Source organism: Eleutherodactylus coqui, chromosome 1 (assembly GCF_035609145.1).
Source record: "Eleutherodactylus coqui strain aEleCoq1 chromosome 1, aEleCoq1.hap1, whole genome shotgun sequence".
Classification (NCBI taxonomy): domain Eukaryota; kingdom Metazoa; phylum Chordata; class Amphibia; order Anura; family Eleutherodactylidae; genus Eleutherodactylus; species Eleutherodactylus coqui.
This window is the reverse complement of record NC_089837.1, coordinates 466,591,711-466,617,904: the sequence shown is the minus strand read 5'-3', so window position 1 is coordinate 466,617,904 and position 26,194 is coordinate 466,591,711. Positions and strand designations below refer to the sequence as shown.

At 43.9% G+C, this 26,194-nt stretch overlaps 1 protein-coding gene across 2 annotated transcripts in view; it reads right to left on the bottom strand.

Moving 5' to 3' along the window:
• The window catches only part of LOC136584747 (ATP-dependent 6-phosphofructokinase, muscle type), a 64,019-nt gene extending 38,531 nt beyond the window's left edge, over positions 1 to 25,488 (bottom strand). Inside the window, exons 1-5 of one of the 2 annotated variants that reach the window (XM_066584338.1) lie at positions 25,360 to 25,488; positions 21,113 to 21,166; positions 18,124 to 18,219; positions 3,534 to 3,607; positions 3,334 to 3,411 (exon numbers count right to left, since the gene is read on the bottom strand). In XM_066584338.1, the coding sequence (XP_066440435.1) occupies positions 3,334 to 3,411; positions 3,534 to 3,607; positions 18,124 to 18,219; positions 21,113 to 21,166; positions 25,360 to 25,483 (426 nt within the window). In that variant the 5' untranslated portion in view covers positions 25,484 to 25,488. Of the gene's footprint in view, positions 1 to 3,333; positions 3,412 to 3,533; positions 3,608 to 18,123; positions 18,220 to 18,510; positions 18,635 to 21,112; positions 21,167 to 25,359 lie in introns of those variants that run through there. The other variant, XM_066584337.1, reaches the window with a different exon arrangement.
• Between the last annotated feature and the right edge of the window lie 706 nt (positions 25,489 to 26,194).

Below are 26,194 nucleotides of genomic sequence, written 5' to 3'. Positions count from 1 at the left end.
ACTCATTGCAGTTGCCATAAAGCACACACATCCTGTTATACTGACTATACAGACACACCAGGAAAGAAGTGTAGGTCTCTAATATGGCTGCCTCTGGGGAATTCTTTTTTTTCCCTAAAAACCAAATAGTCCTACCATTTAAAACACCCACATTCTACCGACTAGAAGCACTTTTTGGGTACGTTCCCATGGGACGGAAATGTTGAGAAATTTCCGCAGCGGGAAATTCCAAGCATTTCCGTATCTAAAATAGAGCCACAATCCACACCAACGGTGCGGATTTTGACTCTAAATCAGTTGTGTTTCCGCAGCTGATTTCATAAGATACGGCCAACCTCCTCACCTCTGAACTCTTTACGCTGTCAAAGCATTCCAGCACCCACCCGCCTGTAGTGAGAGCCGCGCTGCTGATCAGGTGTTCCGGAAGAGCCATCACCTGACCAGCAGCGCACATTACAGGCCGCTGGGGCGTGCTGACAGTGCGAAGACTTCCGAGGTGAGGAGGTGTACCGTATCTTCTGAAATTAATTGTGGATATGTAGCTGATTTTGAGTCAAATTCTGCTCCGATGGTGCGGATTTTCCCTCGGTTTTGGAAGCGGAACTTTCCACTGCAGAAATTCCACAGCATTTCCGTCCCGTGTGATCGTACCGTTACACTGGCAGATTCTCTGCCAGAAAAAAAACCCGCAAATGACGTTTAAGTAGTTCAGCTCCATTTACACGAAGCAATTAACAGTGTTTTAAGTGACGATTAGAGATGAGCGAACGTACTCGTTTAGGGCGATTTCGCAATCGAGCACCACTTTTTTCGAGTAACTGACTACTCGGACGAAAAGATTCGGGGGGTGCCGGGATGGAGCAGTGGGTAACAGGGGGGAGCTCTCTCTCTCTCCCCTCTGCAACCCCCCGCTCACCCCCGGCGCCCCCTGAATCTTTTCGCCCGAGTAGTCAGTTACTCGAAAAAAGCGGTACTCGATTGTGAAATCGCCCTAAACGAGTACGTTCGCTCATCTCTAGTGACGATAGATCCTGCTAACAATATTGGCTCATTTTGTCAGATGATCATTGGCACATTCACAGGAGCAGCTGATTAGATGAAAGAACGAATATTCGTTTCTGATTATCTGCCCTTGTAAAAGGTCTTGTACATCAAATTAAGAGATCTGTGTCCTTGTAAACTGAACTGCAGAATGACCTTCACATCTATGGCCCGTGTTACTCAGACATGACTATAGTTATTACAAGCAGATACATAAAATATCTCCCGGAAGAGACAACTCTTGTACAAGTCATAGATCACAACATGGTACATTTATAATGCACAATCTCTAAGAAAAGGCATCAAAGCAGATGCAACGTTTTACACATATGGCATTTGCACAGCAAACGGCCCTTTTTGCTTCATCATACAGGATCTGTCTCTCCAGTTATGTACGCTCACAGTGTTAATTGCAAAGGTCAAAGGTATCGCGTCTATTTATGTATGGCATTTGAAACTAGACTCCACTTAGAACTTTGACCTCATCTGGCACCAAAATGGCAGGTTATTTTTGTCTTTGACATTGACTGCGGCTTCAGAAGACATACAGACTGAAGTATCCTGTCCTGGAAAAGGATACCCCAAAAGAAATGTCAAGTTGTCACAATGCCCCTTTTTCTAATAGGGCAAAGTTCTCACAAACAACTGTGAAAGTTATTTAAAGATTTCTGGTTAAGCAAATGTCATCTCCTTAGATTTTAATGGAAAGTGAGAATTGACTACATCAATAAGAAGGGGGAAAAAAATCTTAGTGATATGCTTTATAAACCATCAACAATCAAGTTCAATGAAAATTTCAGAAATGGATAGAGTTCTAGTTATGTTAGTTATGGATGACCACCGGACTAAACAGATATTGCTCATTACGATTCACCAGTTGCCTACTGAGATGGTCATATGACATAACATGGGGGCCTCATGGTTAGCGGTAGACTAAAATGGTGGACTATGGACACAACACTCATGGAATTAGAAAACATGAACAACCTTCGATATGCCGATGATACAACATTGCTGGCGGAAAGTGAAAAGAATCTGCAATATCGCATCTGAAGAGTTAAAGAAGAAAGTGAGCGCATGGGGCTATGCCTCAACATAGAGAAAACCAAGGTAATGACGACAGCAAGTAATAGTACAGTCCACGTAAAAAATCAACAATGATTAAATTGAAGCAATAAAAGATTTTCTTTTCCTCGGATCCAAGATTGACAGCAATGGAGAATCAGAGCCAGAAATCAAACAAAGAATTACACTTGGCTGCAGTGAAATGCAAGGAATGGTAGAGCAAAGATATTAGCATCACTACAAAGGTCCAAATGATAAATGCAATCGGGTTTCAGATTTCCATATATGCATGCAAAAGCTGGACACTCAAGAAGGTAGACGGAAGGAAAATTGAGGCTTTCGATCAATGGTGCTGTAGAAGAATGCTGTATATGCCATGGTCAGCAATGGTCACCAACAAGATGGTCCCAGAGTGCATCAAACCAAAAATATCGCTAGAGGGCAAAATCACCAAACAGCGGCTCTATTGCTTTGGGCATATCATGCGAGCCAATTCTTTGGAAACAACATTGATGCTCGGCACAGTTAGTGGGTCGCGAAGAAGAGGCCGCCAAAGAACACGCCGGCTGGATGCAATCAAGGAGGATACAAACATGGAAGAACTGAAAGAAGAGATCAAAGATAGGAAAGCATGGAGAGCGATGATCCATAAAGTGACCAAAAGTCGGCCTGAAATGAACAGATCATCATCACCACTAATCCTATGGGTGTTAGCATTTGGGGCAACAGATTATAACACAATAATTACTATATAATCTGAACATTACAAAAAAATCCCTATTGTTTCTTGCACAATATATTTTCACAGGCTGAATCCTTGAAGAATATATTATGCTGCACTTGTCAACTAAGCACTTGCTCCTCTATATCATAGGTCCATTATATGTCTGGTAATCTTGGCAAGGACAATGCCAAGATTAGGACAATGTTCTGCTCTCATCCTCATGATGGTACCAGCAAGATTTATTTAGCTGCTGATAAAGTAGACTAATAAGCAAGCAGTACGGTTTCAAGGCAACAGCTGGAAAGTTGAGGCATCGAACAGACATAATAAGAAAAGTGAAAGTCAGGATTGATGCTGGACCTCATAATTTAACCTTTCCAATTTTGCTGTAAATACCTGCATATTACTTGTCATCAAATGTGTAGACTGTATCTGCACTTGGCGTGTTCTAGGTAAATAAGACGGAATTTGAAGATAATCATGACGTAGTTCATTACACTTACCAACTGCAACATCATTGAGACACTTTCCCAAGTGGCTTCTCGAATGTTGTCACCTCCATCAACCATTCCTTGGTAACCCTATAATGATGACCAATTTTAAATGATGATTCAATGCAATCATACCAGCAAATCATATGGAGCAAAACTTATATAAACTTTTCTTCTAGGCAGTAAATTAGTATGGAAGTAGAGTTACACACCTCATGTACAAAGTAGACTTTGGCACCCGTGTAAATTCCCACTCTCACCACCGCTCGTACGGCTGCATTCATTCCTGCGGAGGAATACAATATAGGTTAAATATTTCATGTGGCCTGCATATGTAATATATTATTGTTATGAACATAATACATTTTGGTAGAGATAAACGCATTTGTTGAATGAATGCATTTGTTTGCATAAAAAAGGAGTAAATACACTATATCAGTCAAATGTTTGGACACACCTGACTAAGGCCCAATGTCCACATGCAAATTTGAATTGCGGATGATCCGCAGATCAAGCCGCCCGTAGGGAAACTTGGACGTCTGCAACTGAATTAAAGCATGCAGATTTGATTCGCGAACCTTTGGGTGCGGAAATCAAAATTGCAGCATCCTCCATTTCAGTGCAGTTCCCGCACAATGGCTTCCACAGTGAAACCCCCCCCCCCCCAAAAAAAACCCCTCTACTGCGCATGTGCACCAGTGCTTCTGCACACATCCGCAGTACAGTAAAAAGAAGACCCATAAGCAGGGTCCTCGGCTGTGGGCAGAGTCGGATTGCACTGCGGGCTCCTAAATGTTCATTGCTGTTGATTCAGAGACATTTTTATATAAAAAGGTTTTTTTTCATAACTGAACTATTGATGGCCTATCCTCAGGGTCACTGACAATGTTGACGTAGCCAGAAGTGGACAGGTCCATCCACATTGTAGAGGCCTAGGTTGGTAATGTAGGAACTTTGAAAGTTTCTTTATGTACATGGCAAAAACCTTTAAGAACTATAATGAAAGAGGTGCTAGTGAGAATCGCCAAAGGAAAGGTAGACCATGAGTTACATCTACTGCAGAGGACAAGTATACTCAATTTGCAAGCCTTGGAAATCATAAGTTAACAGCCTCTCAGATTGTAGTGCAATTGAATGCTTCAATTAGATCAAGCATCCGACAAATTCCAACATCAAATAGGATGGAGACTGCGTCAATCAGGCCTCCATGGTAGAATTGCTGAAAGAAATCACTACTAAAGGGAGAAAAATAAGAGGAATGGATTTTCTTGGGCCAAGAAGAACACAAAATTGAACCATTTAAAATCCGTTGCTTGGTCTGATGAGTAGAGATGAGCGAGTATACTCGCTAAAGGCAATTGCTCGAGCGAGCATTGCCTTTAGCGAGTACCTGCCCGCTCGAGATGAAAGGTTCGGGTGCCGGCGCGGGGGAGCGGTGAGTAGCGGCAGACAGCAGGAGGGAGCGGGATCTCCCCTCCGTTCCGCCCCGCTCTCCCCCGCAGCTCCCTGCCCGCCGCCGGCACCCGAACCTTTTGTCTCGAGCGAGCAGGTTCTCGCTAAAGGCAATGCTCGCTCGAGCAATTGCCTTTAGCGAGTATACTCGCTCATCTCTACTGATGAGTCCAAATTTCAGATTTATGGCTCTAACCTCTGTGTTCTTTTTAGTTGCTGAGAAGGTGAATGGATGATGTCTGGATGTGTTCCCACTGTGAAGCTTGAACAGGTGGTGTGATGGTGCTTTGCTGGTGACACTGTTAGCAATTTATACAGAATTAAGAAGGTTTCCCAGGACTACACCATTGATGGCCTAGCCTCAGGATAGGTCATCAATAGTTGTTTGGCAAAGATCTTCCACTCGGGATCCCCTGCGATCAGCTGACTGAAGTGACAGTGGCACGGCTAGGACTTCAGTCCATGGCAGACATAGCACTGTACATTGTATAGCGGCTGAGCCTGATATTGCAGCTAAATCCCATTCACTTGAATAGTACGGAGCTGCTCTCAGGTCATGTGACAGTTGAACATGACATCTCATGCCTGAGAAAAGGCTGCAGTGCTCATCCAAGCGTTGCAGTCTCTTTAATCAGCTGATCGGCAGGTATCTCAGGCGGCGGATCTCCACCGATCAACTACTGACCTATCCTGAAGATAGACACATACGAGGATTGGCAGGCACATACATAAGCTGAAATATCCAAACCTTCAAGGATTTATTACAGTAGAACACTCAGATGAATGCAGTGATGCAACACTTTTGTTAAAGCCCTTTATCAAACAGGAAGCAGTAACCAAAGGTCACCTGACTTCAGCTCTTGCCATTTGATAAAGCGCTTTGTCCAAAACATTGCATTCTTGTATTGAATCACTGCATTTATCTGTTGTGTTCTAATAAATCCTTAGAAGACTTCGGTATTTCAACTTACGTGTGCCGTCCAATCTTTGTATCTACTGATGGAGCCTACAACATTGGAACTTTGGAATTCTGCACCACATTTTTAGTCCTAGAGGAAAATGCTACCATCCAATAGTGATATGGGGTATTATTATATCTTGACGCCATCATAAAGTAGGGGTGGAGCCAAGATTGTGGGTGCTTGACAGGCCGGTGACACCCCGTTCCTGATTGGCTGGATGGCTGCCTCCCCTTCCTCAGCCTCACAGGTCCTGCCATTGAGCAATGCGGTTTCCTGTGGTGATTGTCCTGCTGCCACGGCTAGCTCCCCTTACCATATCCCCTTTGCGGCCCTGCTGTCACTACTCTCGCAACTGCGGTCCCCTTTACCGCCCGCGCTCTCACAGTCCCCGCTGGCTATTGTCTCTGCAATGGTAGTGTCTCATCTCCTGCCCTGCTGTCGGCCTGTGGCACCTGCGGTCCCCTTTACCACCTGCGCTCTGACTGTCCCCGCTGGCTGTAGTCTCTGACCTCCTGCCCCGCTGTCAGCTGCCCGGCTCCTGATGCTGTGGGGGGAGAAGCCAGAGAAGAGACCCGGCGTTCGGCACGTCAGCGGACAGACCTGGCGGTTTATGCCCAACTGGAAAAGTAACCGTAAACCCTAAGTGCTAGGACCTTCCAGAATCTTGCCGAATTGAGCCAATCAGGAGCTAGGGGTGTGACCAAGGTGTTCCTCCATGGAAGTCCTGTCAAAGCCCTAGCTTTCGGTGGCATCAAGATACAATAATACCGTAGTAGTATAGGTCATCAATAGTTTTGGAAAACCCTGTAAAGGCACACCGAGCCAGCATGGGACCACAAGCATTCTGCCACAACAAGTCATTCTAGTTCAAAAAGGTTTTTATTGGCACAGAGAGAAAAACAACGTACATTTCAAGATGCTTTTCAATTTTAGTGCAATTAGGATAAATCTAAACTTTATGACGCATCTGCTTACCGGCTCCTCCTCCTCTCCACCATGGAGCCTACTGTAGGATTCTCTCTGTTCACCATTTATCTTAAGAAAGAGTCCCCCTTTCCCCTCGAGGAGGGGGCCCAGGGGGGTGTGGGAAGTAAACAAACAAAAGGACAGAAGAAGGTATAACTAAACATGGTGCTCCTAGGAGCGTAGCGGGGGATTAGAAGGGGATAGGGGTGGGGAGGAGTCCAGAGGTTGGGGTTATGGCATCGCTATGCGCTTCTGTCTTCATGTGTCAATCGTCGTGCTTTGCGTCTCCTGGAAGGGGGTTGGGTCTCAGTAAGAGCACGTCTCCTCCGCTCCGCACTAGCGGGCCAGCGTCGCTTCCCAGTCTTTCTGGACTGCGCTGTTGGTGTGTCACCTGTTTATGTCACACCTGTGATCTCTCAATCCACTCTCCCATTCCGGGAGATGACCTAAAGTCTAACCAGGGCCTCCATGTCGCATAATACCCCACCACCGTGGTCTCCTCCTCTGCCCTCATCTCCTCGAATCTGGCCAACATGTTAATTGCCTCGACCCAATGGATTTTGGTGTGGCCCAAGGAGGTCCGCCAAAACCTTGGGATAATTTGCCTTACTGCCAGTATAAAGAATCCCAGCAGGTCTTTTCTCACACGGGCTATAGGCCCCTGATACATGGATAGCAAGGCCGTCTCGGGCGTGAGCACTATATCTGCCCCACATAGTTTGTTGTATAGCGACTCCACATCTCTCCACAGTGTCGCCACCGGAGGGCAATCCCACCATATATGTATCATGTTGCCTCTACTATTGGAACATCTCCAGCACAGAATGGAGGCCTGGGGAAACATTCTATGTATCTTTTCCGGAGTCGTATACCAATGAGACAGGACCTTGAAATTTAGTTTGTGAAGCCTGGAATGAACTGTACCCTTATGGGTTAAGATAAAGGACCTCTTCCATTGGTCCGCAGAAAGACTTTTCCCTAACTCATTCTCCCAGGTTCTTACATACCCCGGGGGGTTCGTCCCCCATCTCACGCTCCAGCAATATCCTGTAAATCAAAGAAATTATGTGCCCAGGAGATTCAGGTGACATGCATAGTTTCTCAAAAGGAGTGAGGGTTTTCTTTACGTCCCGGGTGTCAGGGAGTCCAGCGAGCTCCTCAACTGCAGATACACCATCCACGCTCCCGGCGGTGTCCGTGTCCCCGTGAAAAACTCTGCCAAGGGTTTGATCCCCGATTGGTTTAATACATCCCTCACCCGTGGCGATCGTATCTCAGGGGTTAGTATCAGGGTTCTATTTTGTTCCAGGGCCTTAAATTGAGGGTTGGCCAGGATTGGGGTGAGGGGCCCCGGGGTTGTGACTATCTCGTTCCGCCCGGCGAAGCTCGACCATGCCTCTGTCAATTGCCTCAGGAGGGGGGACAGTCTGGGGGGGGGGGGTGCTTAAGTAGGCTTCCCGGTATCCAAAATACCCTCTGCATTACCTCTGGCTCCAAATCGGTTTCCAGCTCAACCCATAGTTTGGACTCACCGTGTTTGAGGAGATTAAGAACACATTTCGCTATGTTGGCCTTATAATATAGGGAGAAATCCGGGAGGCTAAGGCCCCCATTATCCTTTGCTCTGACTAGCGTATTATATTTTAATCTGGGCCTGCGGCCTCTCCAGACAAATTTGGTGATTAGGGAACGTATGTGTAATAGGTAGTGTCTGTTTAGTCTGATAGGGAAGGCTTGGCATAGGTAAAGGAACCTTGGGAGCGTTACCATCTGGATCGTATACAACAAGTCATTCTATCCAGCTTGCACTAAGTTGGGCCACCAGTTGTTTTTCAACAGGACAAAGACCAAAGACCCAATCTATCCCAAATGTGGAGTGGTTAAGTGACAAATAAGGAGAGTGATGGAGTGCTGTATCAGATGAAATGGTTTCCATAGTTCTCTTACCTAAATCCAACAGAAAAATAATTTGGAACAATTTGAACTAGAGTGAAAGAAAAATATACTTGGTTGGATACTTCATGATTTTAGTTGCTACTTTGAAAAATCTAAGGTAGTTTTGAATTGTATTGACTTTTTAAGACACTGTATTTAAATTAGTATTACTTCCTTTTATTACTCAGTGCCAATGACTACTATTATTCTAAAATGTGTAAAAGTGAAAACAAATGAAAACATCTTCAATTATATTCTATTTCACCAAACTTTTGACCCCTACTGTATATTTAATAGAAAACTAGACAAACTCTTATAACACTGTTACTTTGTCTATCCTACTGGTTTAAGTGTTTTATTTTTTCAAATTTAAAACCATCAAAGGCTATGGACACCTTTGGTAACAATTCCCCCCCCCAAAATACATGTATTTTGGGCTAGCAATCATTTTTCCAATAGGGTTCGATTAAGACACTGCAGTCTAAAGGCCCATTTAGACACAATGATTATCGCTCAAAATGTACTCAAAAGCCATCTTTTGAGCAATAATCGTATGTAAAGGTGCCCATCTTTCACTGTTCAGCCGAACGATGAATATCATTTCTGCCTGAAAACCATAGTTTGGCAGAACAGCTGATAAGCAGGACCACACGCTGTGCTCTGCTGGGGGAGAGCTAATAACAGCTCATTGCTTTGTCTCAGCTATCAGCCCCAGGGCAGAACAAAGCAAAAAAGTAATCAGGGAACAGCGGGTGAGGTGTTCTCTGATTACAGCTCCAGGCGACTCACACGCTACTACTTGGTATTAATAGGCATTAGTACCATGTAGTAGTTTATGCAAAATGATCGCTCAAAAGCCATCTTTTGAGCGAACATCTTTGTGGTGTAAATGCAACATTAGTTTCAATAGGAGATAGGAGGCCTAAGGTGCCCATACACATTACCCTAAATTTCAAATGATCGTTCATCTGACGGACGATAGACGGTCATCTTCTGGAAAGATCATTCCCACAAAGATCATGTGTCCATCCCCCAGCATCATTGAACATGTATGGCTAGTTTGAACAACTGTGATGGCCAATATGGACTAAACTGTGTATGGCTGCATCTGTGTGATGAATGTTCACCAGGTAATCATTTGTTCAGTGGCTGTTCAGTTAGTAACGTACTTCTTTCTAATGCCTATGGCCAGCTTTAGATTGCAGATTTTTATATACAATGATATGTAGAAGCTGCAGAAGACAAACTGAGCAAAATGGATAATTAACCCTTTCCAATCCAATTTGTATCCTGGTTTTCCTAGGGGGCTTACTCTTTTTCTGCTGTTATACAACGGCGCTATATGCTGGCTAAAGCCAGTGCTGCATGAGGTGACACATTGGATAGACTCCGACAGCAGAGAGGCTGGCAATATACAGTAAGAGAACCCCGACGGACGTCTTCCAACATTAGCGCTGTACAGCCTTAAATCATAATGTCTTTAGACGTCAGACAGTGGATTGGAAAAGGTTAAACCCTATGCAAAAATGCTACTTGCACCAGCCTTGATAGATCACGAAAATGGACACTTTCAGATAAAAAGTACTTGAATGGGTTGTCCAAGTATAGAGATATAAGGAACATGTGTCAAACACAAGGCCCGCGGGCCGAATCCGGCCCACTGCCTCATGTTATGTGGCCCGCGGCATGCTGACGCCGCTCACCACTGTAGTGATTACCAGCTGGGGTGCCGCAGCTCCCTGCTGGTAATCACGCTGCTAGTGCCGCTGATCCCGGCGCACACTCTGATGTCAGTGTGCAGCCGGCATCTTCCTCCCCGAGTCCCCTGCTCTTCAGTTCTGCAGAAGAGGACTCAGGGAGGAAGCGTTCCGAGCTACACACTGACGTCAGTGTGCATTCGGGCTCAGCACGAGCAGAGGGGGCGCGGCGCTGACAGCAAGGAGGAGGTAAGTTTATGGGTTAGGGGGGGACTATTATTACTGAGGGGGGAACTATCATTACTGAGGGGCGAACTATCATTACTGAGGGGCGAACTATCATTACTGAGGGGCGAACTATCATTACTGAGGGGCGAACTATCATTACTGAGGGGCGAACTATCATTACTGAGGGGGGGGGACTATCATTACTGAGGGGGGGGAACTATCATTACTGAGGGGGGGGAACTATCATTACTGAGGGGGGAACTATCATTACTGAGGGGGGAACTATCATTACTGAGGGGCGAACTATCATTACTGAGGGGCGAACTATCATTACTGAGGGGCGAACTATCATTACTGAGGGGCGAACTATCATTACTGAGGGGCGAACTATCATTACTGAGGGGCGAACTATCATTACTGAGGGGCGAACTATCATTACTGAGGGGCGAACTATCATTACTGGCAGGTATTATTACTGAGGGGGGTTAAAATTGCTGAGTTGAATAATATTCCTGTGGGGTTATTACTACTAAAGGGGCTAATATTATTACTGTGGGTGTTGCTATGACTACTGGGGCAACTGTGGGGTACCCTGTTACTACTGGGGCCACTGTGGGGGTCGCTATTACTATTGCGACCACTATAGGGGTCACTATTAGGGCTCGTTCACATAGGCGTATTTGTATTTCGGTCGCACCAATACGCTGCGTATTTGCGGAATCGAAAATCGCTTATGCCTGCATATTTGAGCACGCAAAAATGAACGCAGATGGGCCCACTGAAATGGTGGGCAAATATGCAGTGAATACACAGGTTTCCTGCACATTCACCACGTATTTGCGTGGCCCATGCACTTCAATGGCCTATTGGGGTGCGTAGTATGCAACAAAATAGGTCATGCTATGTGAAAATATACATCATGTGAATGAACTCATTGAAATCAATGGCTTCCATTCACTGCATATTATGTACAAAAATACTCTTGTGTGAACGGGCCCTTACTATACTGTCTTACAATCGGCCCTTTGAAGGTCACCATAAGTCTGATGTGGTCCTCGGTGAAAATGAGTTTGACACCCCTGATATAAGGTATCTCTAACAGCATATGCCATCAATGTGTACGTAGTGTGGATACATCCAATAGCAACCACACTGATCAAGAGGCATTAAAGGCACTAATCAAGACCATGGCCACCCGGAATATCTTCTGAACAAAAAGAGATACAAGTAGGAAACTTTATAGAACACTTAAATGGGTGGGGTACTTTTTTGGCACTATAATGGTGCGTTTTGGCCATCTTGGCGATAGCCATCTTTGAATCAGCCTAAGAAACTTCAATGGATACATGATTCAAGACACAAATTTCAACAGATAATGATAGGTGTAGTTATTTTTTCAATACCTGAAACCACTTTCAAGTTATGGATGATGTCATGTTGAGTGTTAATTGTTGAATTATGTGGTAAGGAGAACACTAATCACATTTTTTCAGGTACCAGAAGATGCTGTTAACAATCCAGGAGAGAATTGAGATGGTCAGTAACAGAAGTTCATGCGAGATGGCCAAGGCTTATCAGGAGACTGATTCAGAAGTTCAGGGAAACTGGTTGTGTCCAGAACAAACCAAGAACTCGTTGTCTGAGAACTAGTTGAGTCAAGCAAATGTTGTAAGGATCCTTCATCTTGTTATCGTCAAACAGCTTCTCTTGCAGCTGCAGTTTGTATGGGTGCCTCTTGTGTACCTTGAGGAGCCTCATGACAGTTGGTTGGCTTTTATCATGCTCCAATGCCAGTCTCCTGGTGCTTTTCTGTGGACATAGGCTGACGGGCCACGTCGAGGCCACCACGCGTCCGTCAGTAGCTACGCTAAGCTTTGCAGTTTATCAGGTATTGCATTTTTGGCTTTTTCAGTGAATAATGTCTTTCTTGTTTTCCTCACCTCTGTGATTTTATGTCATTTATAGTGAGTTAGCGTAGGTACTGACGGACGCGTGGTGGCCTCGACGTGGCCCGTCAGCCTATGCGTTTTGGCCAAAATGCAGTACTAACACCCGTATTTATTAGTATGCATCAGTATTTTTTGTATGCAGTTTGCTAGAGTTTTGGGGGGAGCCCAAGATGTCAGCCAGTGTGGCCCACTTTGGAGATACAGGGCAACCCGCTGTTACATCAGTGAGAGTTGATATCTTGTATGGTGGCGCATCATCCATCTTTGGCATCATTCACATGTGCAGGCTATGTTTGTATGCAGTCGCTCCTCCCCAATCTGGGCTGGGTTGAGTGGGTGACTGCATATTAGTCTGCATTGAACAAATTGCTCCTCCATATCATAGTCTGGCTGACTGCATACCTTTGGGGTTTATGGCAGTTGCGCCTGCCCTACGGTGATCATGCCTATGGCGATTGTGTCTGCTTTGCAGCGATTGTGCCTGCTTTGCAGTTTATCGGGTATTGCATTTTTGCCTTTTTATGCATATATCAATATCCAATTAAATTCTACTATTCCTATTTCAATGTGGTTGAAGTCGTAAAACATTGCACTCACGCAGAAGATGGTTATTTTCCAAAATGCTCCGTTCTCCAGATATTGCAGCTATTGATTCCTCTGCATTCTAGTTGTTTACTGATCGCTGCCAAAGGAAACAGTCGAAACAATACTTTAACCTGCTCGCCCTCACCGAAACCTGGATACAGTGGTCCGATTCTACCTCCCCTGCTGCATTGTCCAATGATAGCCTGCAGTTTTCCCACACCCCCAGATCGGACGATAGGCGCGGTGGAGGAGTAGGCGTCATCCTCTCGCCTAACTGTACTTTCAAGGTCATTCCCTCAGTTCCCTCGCTTACCTTCCAGTCATTCGAAGTCCACACCCTGCGACTCTTCCGCCCACTGCCCCTGCGTATCGCAGTTACTTACCGGCCCCCTGGTCCCTCCAGCCTGTTCCTAGACCACCTCGCAGACTGGCTCCCCCACTTCCTATCTTGTGAAATCCCAACCCTCAAGCTTGGCGATTTCAACATCCCTACTAACGACCCCAGCTCCTCATCTGCCTACCGGCTTTTAACGCTTACCCCCTCCCTCGGCCTATCACTAATCTCTGACTCCCCTACTAACAGAGACGGCAACACTCTAGATTTAATCTTCCTCGATCTCTGCTCTGCCTCTCACTTTACTAACTCCCCCCTTCTACTCTCAGATCACAACCTCCTCTCTTTCTCCATCAGGCACCCTAGCATCTCCTATGACCCTCCTATCTATCCCACCTCTAGAAACCTCCAGTCCGTCCGCACCCAACAGTTCACCGAGACCATTCAGTCCTCCCTGTCCCATATCTCTCTCCTCCCCTGCCCTAACCTGGCAGCCCAACACTACCACACCACCCTCAGCCGTGCCCTGGATGAAGCAGCACCACCCGTGACCGGTGCCATCAACCGCAGACCACGGCAACCTTGGCTCACGTTCCAAACGCGCTTCATCCGGCGGTGCTCTAGGTGTGCCAAGCGACTGTGGAGAAAATCAAAGCTGCCCGCAGACTTCCTCCACTTCAAATTCATGCTTAAAACTTATAACATCACCCTCCACCATGACAAACAAGTTTATTTCACCTCCCTTGTCTCCTCACTATCCCACAACCCCAAACGACTCTTCGAGTCCTTCTACACCCCCTCCCCCAATGAACAGGCACCCGTGACGGATCTGACTGCTGGAGAACTAGCTGCCTATTTCAAAGAAAAAAATCCGACAACATCCGGAAAAAAAAACCTCTACAAACTGCACAGCTAGCCCTGAACCCAGTCTCCTTCACACTGTATCCAGCACTTACTCACTTTCTACGTTAGAACCAACGACAGAGGAAGAAGTCTCTAGGCTGCTTTCCGCTGCACGCCCCACCACCTGCGCTAATGACCCTCTCCCCTCTCACCAGCTCTCATTACTCACCTCACCACAATCTGCAACCTCTCCCTAACCTCTGGCATTTTCCTCTCCTCATTTAAACACTCCATCATATCCCCTCTGCTTAAAAAACCAACCCTGGGCCCGACTGATGCTGCCAACTACCAACCCGTCTCAAACCTCCCTTTCATCTTCAAATTACTAGAACGCTTGGTCTACTCCCGCCTCACACGCTTTCTCTCTGACAACTCACTCCTCGACCCCCTCCAGTCTGGTTTCCACTCTCTATACTCGACCGAAACTGCCCTCAAAAAAGTATCAAATGACCTGATGACGGCAAAGTCAAGAGGTGATTACTCCCTACTAATCCTCCTTGACCCGTCTGCTGCATTTGACACTGTCGACCATGACTGCCTTCTCACTATGCTCCGCTCTATTGGTCTAAAGGACACTGCTCTCTCCTGGTTCTCCTACCTCTCTGATCACTCTTTCAGTGTCTCCTTTGCTGGCTCTATCTCCTGTCCACTTCCTCTCGCTGTTGGGGTCCCCCAGGGCTCGGTCCTTGGTCCCCTTCTCTATCTATACAGCCCTAAATGGACAAACCATCCACAAATTCGACCTCCAATACCATCTCTACGCTGACGACACCAAACTATACACCTCTTCTCGTGAGATCTCTGAACCATTCCTCCAAAATATCACCAACTGTCTGTCCACTGTCTCTAATACTATGTCCTCCCTTTTTTCTCAAACTTAAGCTCTCTAAAACTGACCTCCTCATCTTTCCATCTTCCAACCAACCTCCCCTCAATATCTCCATTCCAGTGTCTGGCACCATCACCACCCCCGGACAGCATGCCCGCTGCCATGGGGTCACACTGGACTCTGACCTCTCCTTTACCCCCACATCCATTCTCTGGCCTAAACATGCCACATGCACCACAATGAATGACTGCCTGTTAACTGAATGATGGATCAGCCCATGTATTTATGCATGCATAAACTGAACAACTAACGAATTTACCATTTGTCATTCTGTTGGGCATGCATTTAGACTGAACAATAATCATTCAGATTCTTACTAATAGCGTGAATCTTAACAATTTCTCTGCCCATGTAAAAGGGTCCCTAGTAGAAATGAGCGAGCGTACGTGGTTTGGGGGTTTTTGCACTCGAGCACCGCTATTTCCGAGTAACTGACTACTCGGACGAAAAGATTCGGAGGGCGCCGGGGGTGAGCGGGGGTTGCAGAGGGGAGTGGGGGGGAGAGAGAGCTCCCCCCTGTTCCCCACTGCTACCCCCTGCTCCACCACGCCGCCCCCTCCCCCCCCCCAAATCTTTTCGTCGGAGTAGTCAGTTACTCGGAAAAAGCGGTGCTCGATTGCGAAAACACCCGAACCGAGTACGCTCGCTCATCTCTAGTAAGTAAAGAATCCTTTGACAGAGGCTTAACTCAAGAATCCAACTGCTTGATCCTTATCCCCCCTGACATATGATGTCACGAGAAAATCAGGAGGCTGCTATACATATTCTTATAAAGTTCCAACTCAATATTACATATTTTAACCGAGAAAAATAAAAGGCCTAATAGTCTGTACAAATTTTTAATCTACTTATACATATCTTTATACCTGACAAAGCCATAGTGAAATGTGCATTGGAGCAGCATATTATATACTCTGTACTTTGCTTTTGTAGGTAATTATTAATTACACTAATTGTATGTCTAAGGTCTAGTTTTGAAATGGTTTTCTAGACTCTATAGGCCACTTGGTAAACGGATCATATTGTAGCATACAATATATTGATCGCTTTGATTGTATAACCTTACTGCTATTCTGTGTCTCTTCTTGGATTATTTGTATGTCTTGTGAGTGTAGATTCTTAAAGACATATCAATAAGGAGACTGAAAAAACAAAGTATTAGGACTCCTTAATTCTGGGTTAAATGTTTACTTTCGGTAAAATCCTAAGGTGTTCTGTATTAAGATCCACAGAATGAACTCTGGTGTAATTCGATGTTACATCCGTAACCATGTCAGTAGATTTCTATCAATCTGCAATATCCTTTTTTGTTATTTTATCAATTATTGTAGACACACCATACAATATTTAATTGGTCATCCCAACTCAACTATGTTGCCTGATCAGCTTATGGTGCTATCTCAACGCAGAAGCCGAGTCCAAATGACTTGGTAAATAAGTGAATATTAACCCCTTAGTGACGGCGCTAACGTAAAACTACGTCCTGCTGTTGCAGGACGTGTATGGAGGGAGCTAGTGCCGCTATCTCCCTCCATACAGCGCGGGCGTCAGCTGTTTATTACAGCTGACACACGCGGGCAATAGCCGCGCTCGGCCGAACGCAGCGAGGAGCGATCAAAGCATCGCATGTTAAAGTCCCCCAGGGGGACTTCAAAGTATCGTTAAAAAAATAAAAAAAATAAAAAATCAAGAACGTTTTTTTGCCATATCTATTATTAAAAAAATCTAAATCATAAAATAAAAAAATGTATTTGTTATCGCTGCATCCGTAAAAGTCCGATCTATCAAAGTAACGCATTATTTTTCCTGCACGGTGAACGTCGTCCGAAAAAAAAACAAAAAACGCCAGAAATACACTTTTTTTTAGTTACCCTGTCTCCCAGAAAAAAACGCAATAAAAAGCGATCAAAAAGTCGTATGTATTCCAAATTGATATTATCAGAAACTACAGGACATCCTGCAAAAAATGAGCCCTTGCTCAACTACGTTGACGAAAATATAAAAAAGTTATTGCGCGCACAATATGACCGCAGAAAATAATTGAAAAAAATGAAATATCTTAAAAAAACCATACAAGTACTACAGCAAAAAAAAAATACTATATAAGTCTGGTATTGTAGTAATCGTACTGACCCATAGAATAAAAATATCAGGTCGTTTTTGTTGCAGTTTGTGCGCCGTAGAAACAGGATGCACCGAAAGATGGTGGAATGTCGTTTTTTTTTCCATTTCTCTCCGCTTAGAATTTTTTAAAAGTTTTTCAGTACATTATAAGGTACAATAAATAGTGCCATTGAAAAATACAACTCATCCCGCAAAAAACAAGCCCTCATACAGCGACGTCGATGGATAAATAAAGGAGCTACGATTTTTTTAAAAGGGAGTAGGAAAAAACAAAAATGGAAAAAAGCAAAAAAGCTCCGTCACTAAGGGGTTAATCAGTGATCTATGACTTTATGTATTGGGGAAAGCAACATTTCACACGGTTAGAAATTTCTTAATGTATACCATTTGTAGCGATATCTTAAAGTCATAACATCCAGCAATATTGGTAGTTTTTGTACCAACTTCAGTCTCAGTTATTTCTCAAACAATTGCATTTGAATGGGAAGGCATTTAGCCAAGATGTGCCACCATATCCTGATCGGCAGGAGTCCACATCTTGGACCCCACCAATCTATTTACTTGAATGTTGCAATAACCAGAACTGTAGGTTCTAAGACTGTTCTAATACAATCTAAGCAGGTGGCAGCACTAATCTGATACATGATGAAGGGTTAGATTAGAGTATGGAGAGCAAAAAAATGCAATCAACTGTCACTTTAAGCTAAGAAAGGACCAAAATAGTGATTACTAAGTATAGCGCTATACGGCAGAGAGAACATAAACCAATAAGGATTACCTTGAGCATCTCCTCCCGATGTAAGGACAGCGATGGCTTTGCCAACTCCCAGAGTCTGGGCTTCATAGTGCTGAGATCCATGCAGCATTTTCTTATCTGTAAGGCAACACAAATTCGTACATGAAACTAGTCACCGACAGCCTGACTCCTTCCACGCAGCCGGCAGAGTGAAGCAGAGCAGAGACTCCTGCGGTGTTTTGTAAGTCACACTATCCCTCCGAATGACAAGTCAAAATGTCACTACAGGTTACTGTCTATGCAAAGTCAGCCAAATATAATCCTTTATTCGTAGCATCCAGCTTGTAAGTGCCAGATAAACAAATACGTACAAATGATGCTGTACAAGAGGCCTAGTGCACAGCTACAATAATACATGTCAATACACACCAACGTGGTTACATGGCCCTGATTTACTCAGCTTTGCAGTCTACAATCGATGCATGTAATTGCTAGAATAGTAAAGATTTGTAACATAATAGTCAATGGGTCAGGTAGCCGGCTCATGGTTGACTCAGCCTTCCATCCTTCTAAGGTCGGTAAAATGAGTACCCAGCTTGCTGGGGGTAAAGATGAATGGGGAAGGCAATAGCAAACCACCCCACAAAAACAGTCTGCCAAGAAAACGTCACAATGTGACTCTTCCCTAGGAGTCAGTCATGACTCGGTACTTGCATCAGGGGACTTTACCTTTATAAGTGCATGAAAAATCCAACCTGTCAAAACCGATGTTTCCCCTGACAGCAAGACCTCAGCAATTAGATTGCTAGAATAATGAAGATCTCATTAAAAGTAGCTGGAGTGACCTGAATGGCATATATGTGACATGGTCAACGTCTGGCCTGGTGAAAACCCCCATCCACAGTAATTCAGGGACCATGAACTTATAATCCCTTATCAGTGTCTAGTTAAAAATGTTTGTGTACCTCTTGTAGCATTCCTGGCCTGGACCCCCCCCCCCCAACATTAATTCAGTATGCACTCGGTTATCAGTGCCTAGACAAAAAAAGTTTGTTTTCCGTTGCAGAATTCCTTTTAAGTGCAAACCAATCACATCCATGTCTGTGCCTTGTCATAAATATGTTATAAGTGTGTATAAATATTCATGCCTCTTCAGATCTATTCCATTTTTAGCCTGAAGAAGAGCCCGAGAGGTTCGCAAGCTCGCTATTACATCATGTATTTTTGTTAGCCATTAAAAGGTATATCTACAAGATTACGTGGTTTCTCTTGCTGGGAACAAATCACATTATGGTCAACAGCTACATGCATAAATTGTCTGGATATCCATGCTACAGGGAAAGAGAATACACATCTATATGCATCGGGCTGCACATCAATTCCAGGGGACAAAAGGATCAGACATGGGGGAAAAATGAAAGGGAATAAGGGGAAACAGATAAAAAGGGGGGGGGGATTGGCCTTCCTTTTCTGATCTCCCCAATAGATTTAGGAAATTATAAGTATTCTGAAGAGAGATCCACAATCTCCAACAATCTTCATTTTTACCTGAACAGAGGCATCTTCAGCCACCAGTTGCTCTATATGCATTAAATAATTCAACTCTTGGAAAAACTCTACTATGGAGAGAAAATGGGGGGTACACCAATGGCGAGGGATGACAGTTGGTGCTGTTCTCAAAAACTGGCTCAATAGGCATTTTTCTTTCCTGAGGAAATGAGCTTAGAACAATGGAAAATAAAGCTAAGTCAGGTGACACAACAACCCGAATGTGTGTTACTTGATCATACATTTGCAAATCCACATCCCAGAAAGGCCGAGGGCCGGGCACTCCCACCACACGTGCAGGATGATACCTCTCGGCGCCACAATGCCAGCAGGAGTCTGATATTGCTGGACAGATACAATGGATAAGGTCTAGATACCTATACCCCCTAGTGAGCAATTTGTAATTTCCTGTGCGGCCCAAGCCAGCTGTAATTTGAGAATGTGAATGCCCTATCCCAATCAGAGTTCGAAATCAAGACAGCCAAATATTTCTCCCATGACGTAGTGAGAATGGGAGGTCCAGGGCTAATCTGAGTCAGTATAATGTAAATATTTGAAAGAGCATGTGTGCGGGGGATTTTTCTATTGAAATAAGTCTGCAATTGGGGTCGGTGAGGAGTGGTATTTGTAGATCCTGGGAAGGTTTTTAGAAAAGAGGATACTTGAAAATATTCCATCTAGGAGAGTTTAAAATTGGGACATGCCACTTGGAGAGAGGTGAACGAAGACAAAGGAGCATCTGACACAATACTACACAACTGAAGGTCTTCGGAATCCTGCCAGCAGAAGAATGTATGTTTCTTCATTGCAGGGATGGAACGTTGGGTTATCGTTGGGAAGCTAAAGTCTGTCCTCAGTGTTTAGGCAGAAAGTGGAAAGAAGAGGGTGAGAATTAGAGGAAGGTCTGTCTGTAGGAGATAGCCACTGCAGTGGGTGTAAGTTTGGCCGTATCAACTCTGCCTCAAGGTTGACCCATTGTTTAGATTGTCCAGAAAAATGCCAGGTAATTGCCCTTTACTCTAAAACCATGTGACTATTAAAGGGTTTTTACTTCCTTTTTTGAACTGAAGACCTATCCTCTGGTCTGCGCTCGGAATCCTCATCCATCAGATAACTGTCCAGTATAGCGGACCAGATGTCATCAGTAGACAGGAAAGGAAGTAGTGTTGCCAGCTTCACTCCCATTGAAATCATTGGGAGCGCCACGTTGCTATTCCACTTTCTGCTGTTACGGTACCACAACGTCAGGGGAGTAGAATGTTTAATCCAACTAAATTCCCAAAGTGAACTAATTTACATAAACAAGATAATTGCTGAAATATGCTTCAATACATTTCATTTTGGACATTGTCATTGAATTTGTGGCCAACGTCCTACTTCGCTATTAGTTAAGACATTTATCAGTCATCATATTATAAGTTAGGTTTTTACGTAAAGCTAGAAATGAACAACAGATAGTTAAAACTGATAAACAAAATCTTACCAGTCCTTGTTTCACTGCGGCTTTCAGTGGTGAAGACCGGCTCTTCCAGGCTATCTGATAATAAAGAGTATAAATTCATAGTCCAAGTCTATTCCCCTGTTGATGGTCTTTAAAAAAAAAATCTTATTCTTGAGTGATTTTCTAGCCGGATGCTAATTATGTTCCCCTTCTGCATGTGATTGCACTCATTACAACTGCAAGACAGCCATACTGGAAGCTAGAAGCGGCCTCAACACAAGAAACAAGCCAACATGCTGGAGTGGATAATAGACATTGCACAGGGAGGTTCAGGGCTGGCAGCAGAGACAAAACGAAGGCAGCGCTCAGTAATCTGGTCAGGTACAGCAGAGAAGGCAGCCAAACTGAAAACTCATTATTCGGCTCATCAACACCCATAAATTACAATTAATTAGAAAAACACCAAAATTCCAGGTCACAAATATATACTCTTAGTGCCCATTCACATGGTGGAGTTCTTGCCAGACGGACAAGAACCGCATGCAGTTTTACTGTGATCTGCCGTTGTATTTTTAAGCAGCTTCACTTGTGCTGGCTATGGATTAGCGGCAATTAGTCGTTAAAGTCGCACCGTGTGAATAGACGTGTTCTTCTGAATTTAACCTGATTCTTTTGCTTTATAATTCAAATAACAAGAAAACCGCTTTTGAACAACATATAACCTGCAACTTCAGTTTTTTGTGGCTTTTAAAAATAGTTTGTAAAAAAAACGGGCACAAATTTCATGAGATTTTTTACAAGCGTTTTTTGGGTGTCTTTTTTTATGCATATAGAGGAAATTATAGGAAATACCTGAAAAAAAAAACCAACCCAAGAGTATACTTTGTTTGAATGAGAGAAGAAAAAAAAACCAAAACAGCATGCAAACAAAAAAATGCACGAAAAGGTGAACTTCATTTCTTTCTTTTGACCTAAAGGTAGCATCCAGCCACATAGTTTTTGGAAAAGATTTAGTTAAACACTCTGCACCCAGCCTTTAAAGGGTTTCTCATCTCAGATGCTTCCAGTACCCCCACAACGCTGAGATAGAAGTGGATAACACTACTAATCTCAGTGTTGTGGCCTCATCAGTTTTTTCTTGCAGATTGGCAATTTAGGCCACTGGTTGTACGGGGAGCTGCAGCTCGGCCCCAGTCACTTGACTAGAATTGCCGCCCGCTTTATTCTCAAGGTCAACTGAGCTCTTGGCAGTCAGTGGTACAGTAGCGGCCCCAAGTACCTCTGTGGAAGCCAAATTATGCTTTGAGCACAACAGAGCAATAATACAAGTAGGTTCAAGAGCCCTTAATTATGTAGATTCTCAGTTAGAGTGTTTCATATTCTTAAAGGGGTTGTCCAAGATAATATTTACAATAATATATATATTTGTTTTAAAAGTTATAAAATAAAAGGGAAGCTATACTCATTAGTTTGATCCCCCACTGCAGGTTTTGATTATATGGCTGCAGCGGGTCACATGCCAATATAGACACGTGACCTCTGCAGCCAATCACTGACTTCGGCAGGTAATTAGCCTGCTGAGGCCAGTGATTGGCTGCAGCAGTCACGTGTGTATGGGTAGGACATAACTGCAGAGATGTATACAAAGGCTAGCAGGAAGCATTGAAGTGACAGCACTAGATCAGCAGGGAATCAAACTGGTTAAAAAAACATACCCTACATTTAGAAATAAAATTATATAATATATATCCAGGATTATCCCTAAATGGTAAAGCAAGACTTTAATTCTGTTGCTTTTCTGCTATAAAGGAGGGAAGTGATTGTGGGGGCTCAGATGACAGATACATAGATGTCCGACAGTGGAGGGAAGATAAATTACGGCTGTTTCCGAGAGCAGCATCAGTGATCTTTAAAAGAATTATGAAGTGCTTTTTAAGAATATTCAGCTTCTCTTCTGCACTCTGTTACTATGATGAAATCATTCCAACAAGGTGGAATTATCAGTGGCCCTGCGCCATTCATTTATATGTCACAGCAGCCAATCACTGGCCTCAACGGTCACATGACGTATATAGCAGCATCTCCTCTGAAGCCGGTGATGGAGTGTGGTGGTCACAGAAGTGACGAAGAGCACTTAACCACTCCAGGAGCTTCCAGGACCAAAGCGGTGACTCTGGAGCTGCTGAACATGTAATGGGTGACTACGGGAGATTTAAATATTTTATTCCATTCCCCGGCAGTAGACTTTTTTTAATAAAAGTTCTGGAAAACTCCTTTAACATTATGATTCAAGTTAGTTTCCATTTAACTTTTGGATCATGAAGAATCCAAATGTCAACAGCATGCAATAATACAAAATGCTAAAAAAAAAAAAATCAAAATATTTATCAATGCAGTTAGTGAAATTGCATTGAAAAGAAGTGTAACAAAAAAGTGGCACAGTGACAGAAAAGTGACAGGCTCTCGCAGACTGTGCTGTTCTATACAGAAAGCCACCAAGAAAAAAAAAATTAAAAAAAATAGTAACACGCAGTATCCTTTTATTAAATTCAAATCAACGGGCAATGTATAGCACTAAATACCTATATAAGACATCTCAGCATTGTATACCTGTAACCAAAAGGCACAGATGAAGTCAGCCCAGAAGCTTGCTGTCACTTTGCTGTCACTGTGTCAGGCACGCTTCCTTTTTTTCTGACATTCTGACATTTCACCAACAGAATTGATGCAGTTAAAAAACAAACATATGCCGACGCCCCTCACATCGGCACTCTTTTAGGGCACGTAAAATATACAGGTGTAATGCGCAGGGAATATAGCCCATTTATGTAAAAAAATAAGACCTGCTCTATTTTCCTGCATATTTGCGCACCAAGGACCCCAAATGCGTACTCAATGCTCACACAAATGTGAAATATGCTGCGCAATTCCGTGGGAAAAAAAACACATATAGAACCCATTAGGCTAAATAGCCTATTAAGTCACGGGCCGGAGTGTCGCGCATGCATATGAACTGGCCCTGCGTGTGCAACAAGTACAGTACTATGCACCGATATGTGCACAGATCTACTTCATCTAAGCTTGTTCATGACACATATGTTGCGCTGAAGTATGCACAATTGCGCATACGGCTGTCTTTACACTACTGATAGTGAGTCGAGCTCCGGATTCACAGAAAAACTCGCATCGCACAGAACACGGGCACAGATCCCGCGTTCTGTGCAGGACACTGCACGTTTGTATGTACTATGCTCATGCAAAACGTGCTGCGAGATAAAAATCGCCAATGTAAACAGTCCCATCTCAAACAATGGGGTCCGTTTTCGTATTTTGAGCATGAATATAGTATACGCCAAATGAACGCTACAACAGAAAAGATTAGGCCAAGTTTATATGGTACACTTCGGTTTTTGTGCCCATGGGCACGCAATGAAACGGAAGACCTTCAGCTTCAATCCGTTTGTCATTTTTTCGTCGCCACTGCACTTTTTTACAAATCTGCCGCAAAATCACAGCGCTTTTATTTCCAGTTCATAAAAAGGAACCAAAACAGTTTTTTGTTTTTTTTAACATTGCCGTCAATAGAAAATAGAAGCAACTGGAAAGCGATCCGTTTGCTTCCGCCTTACATTCCCGTTTTCTTTCCATGTAGCTGTTCCTAGTAAAGTTTCAGCTAGACGGGAACAAAAACACTAGTGTGAAGACTAGAGATGAGCGAACGTACTCGTTTAGGGCGATTTCGCAATCGAGCACCGCTTTTTTCGAGTAACTGACTACTCGGGCGAAAAGATTCAGGGGGCAGCGTGGTGGAGCGGGGGGTAGCAGTGGGAACAACCCCCCTGCCGCCCCCCGAATCTTTTCGCCCGTGTAGTCAGTTACTCGAAAAAAGCGCTGCTCGATTGCGAAATCGCCCTAAACGAGTACGTTCGCTCATCTCTAGTGAAGACCAATAGGGATTGCATGCAAGCCAATCAGTGGTGCAACATTATTAGTCAACATGCCCCTCGGTAATGGTGCAAGAATCCCATTCACCAGCGACGCACGCTGAGCTCCTGCACTACAAATTGCACTGCTAAACATGCCGAAAAAAAGTTTTCCAACTTTTGTTACATTCTAGCCTTTAAAAGCAAATAGAGCTAGAATGTAACAAAAGTTGGAAATGAATAAATAGAACCATTGTAACCTTCTTGGTAGGGAAATACAATGTTTATAAACATACATGCAACACCATACAAAAGCCTGCAGCATCATCAGAGGCCATGCAAACAGTGAATTCTACTCCTACTAACCAGTACAGTTCTTTTTCCTTTTCCTGAGCTGAAAATAAGTGAAGAAGAGGTAGATTCCTAGTGAGACGGTCACTGAAATAAGTAGTTTGACTAACACCCTATCAAGTTCAATGGCAGCACACATAGCCTGTGGCTGCAGTCATTGGCTCATTGATATTTATAGCAGACCTTATGAAGCCAGCAGCTGCTGGAAAAGCCCCTCCTACTGGTGAGATGCGGCATAGCTGGGATATTGGGGACGTGATTTAAATGCCTTCTATAGCCGACATAACCCTGGAATAACCCGAGCACAAGTTAAAGTGCAGCGGCCATCAAAGTGATACAGCAGTTTTCAGAAATACTGGAAGACCTTCAGCAAGGATTGGACACTAATCATTATAATTGGGCCGTTTGGGTGCAACGCCACGTATCAACGCTGTCTGGACGCTATTTAATTTACGCGTCCATAGAGAACAATGGGTAATACGCGGCAAAATAGAACATGCATTTTTTGTGTGCTTGCTTAATAAAAAATGCATACGCGCAAATGAGCAAAACAGCGTAAGCCAATGTATTTGATTGCTCACGAGTTACCGTGTATCACACCCGCATAGTATGCGGTAAACCGGCGCTCGTGTGAGCTCGGCCTGAAATAAACAAGTGTGAAAGTGGCCAAAGGCTACCATCACATAGTCTTCTTTTGTATTTACTAGGCAAAAAAAAAAAAAAAAAGACACCACGAAAATCCAGGTTTTTTTTATTTTGATGATTTTTGCATTTTTTTTTGTGGCTTTTCTAGCTAGTTTTTTGTTTGGCAGTTTTTTTTCCTGTGGACAAACTTATCTAAATACGCAAG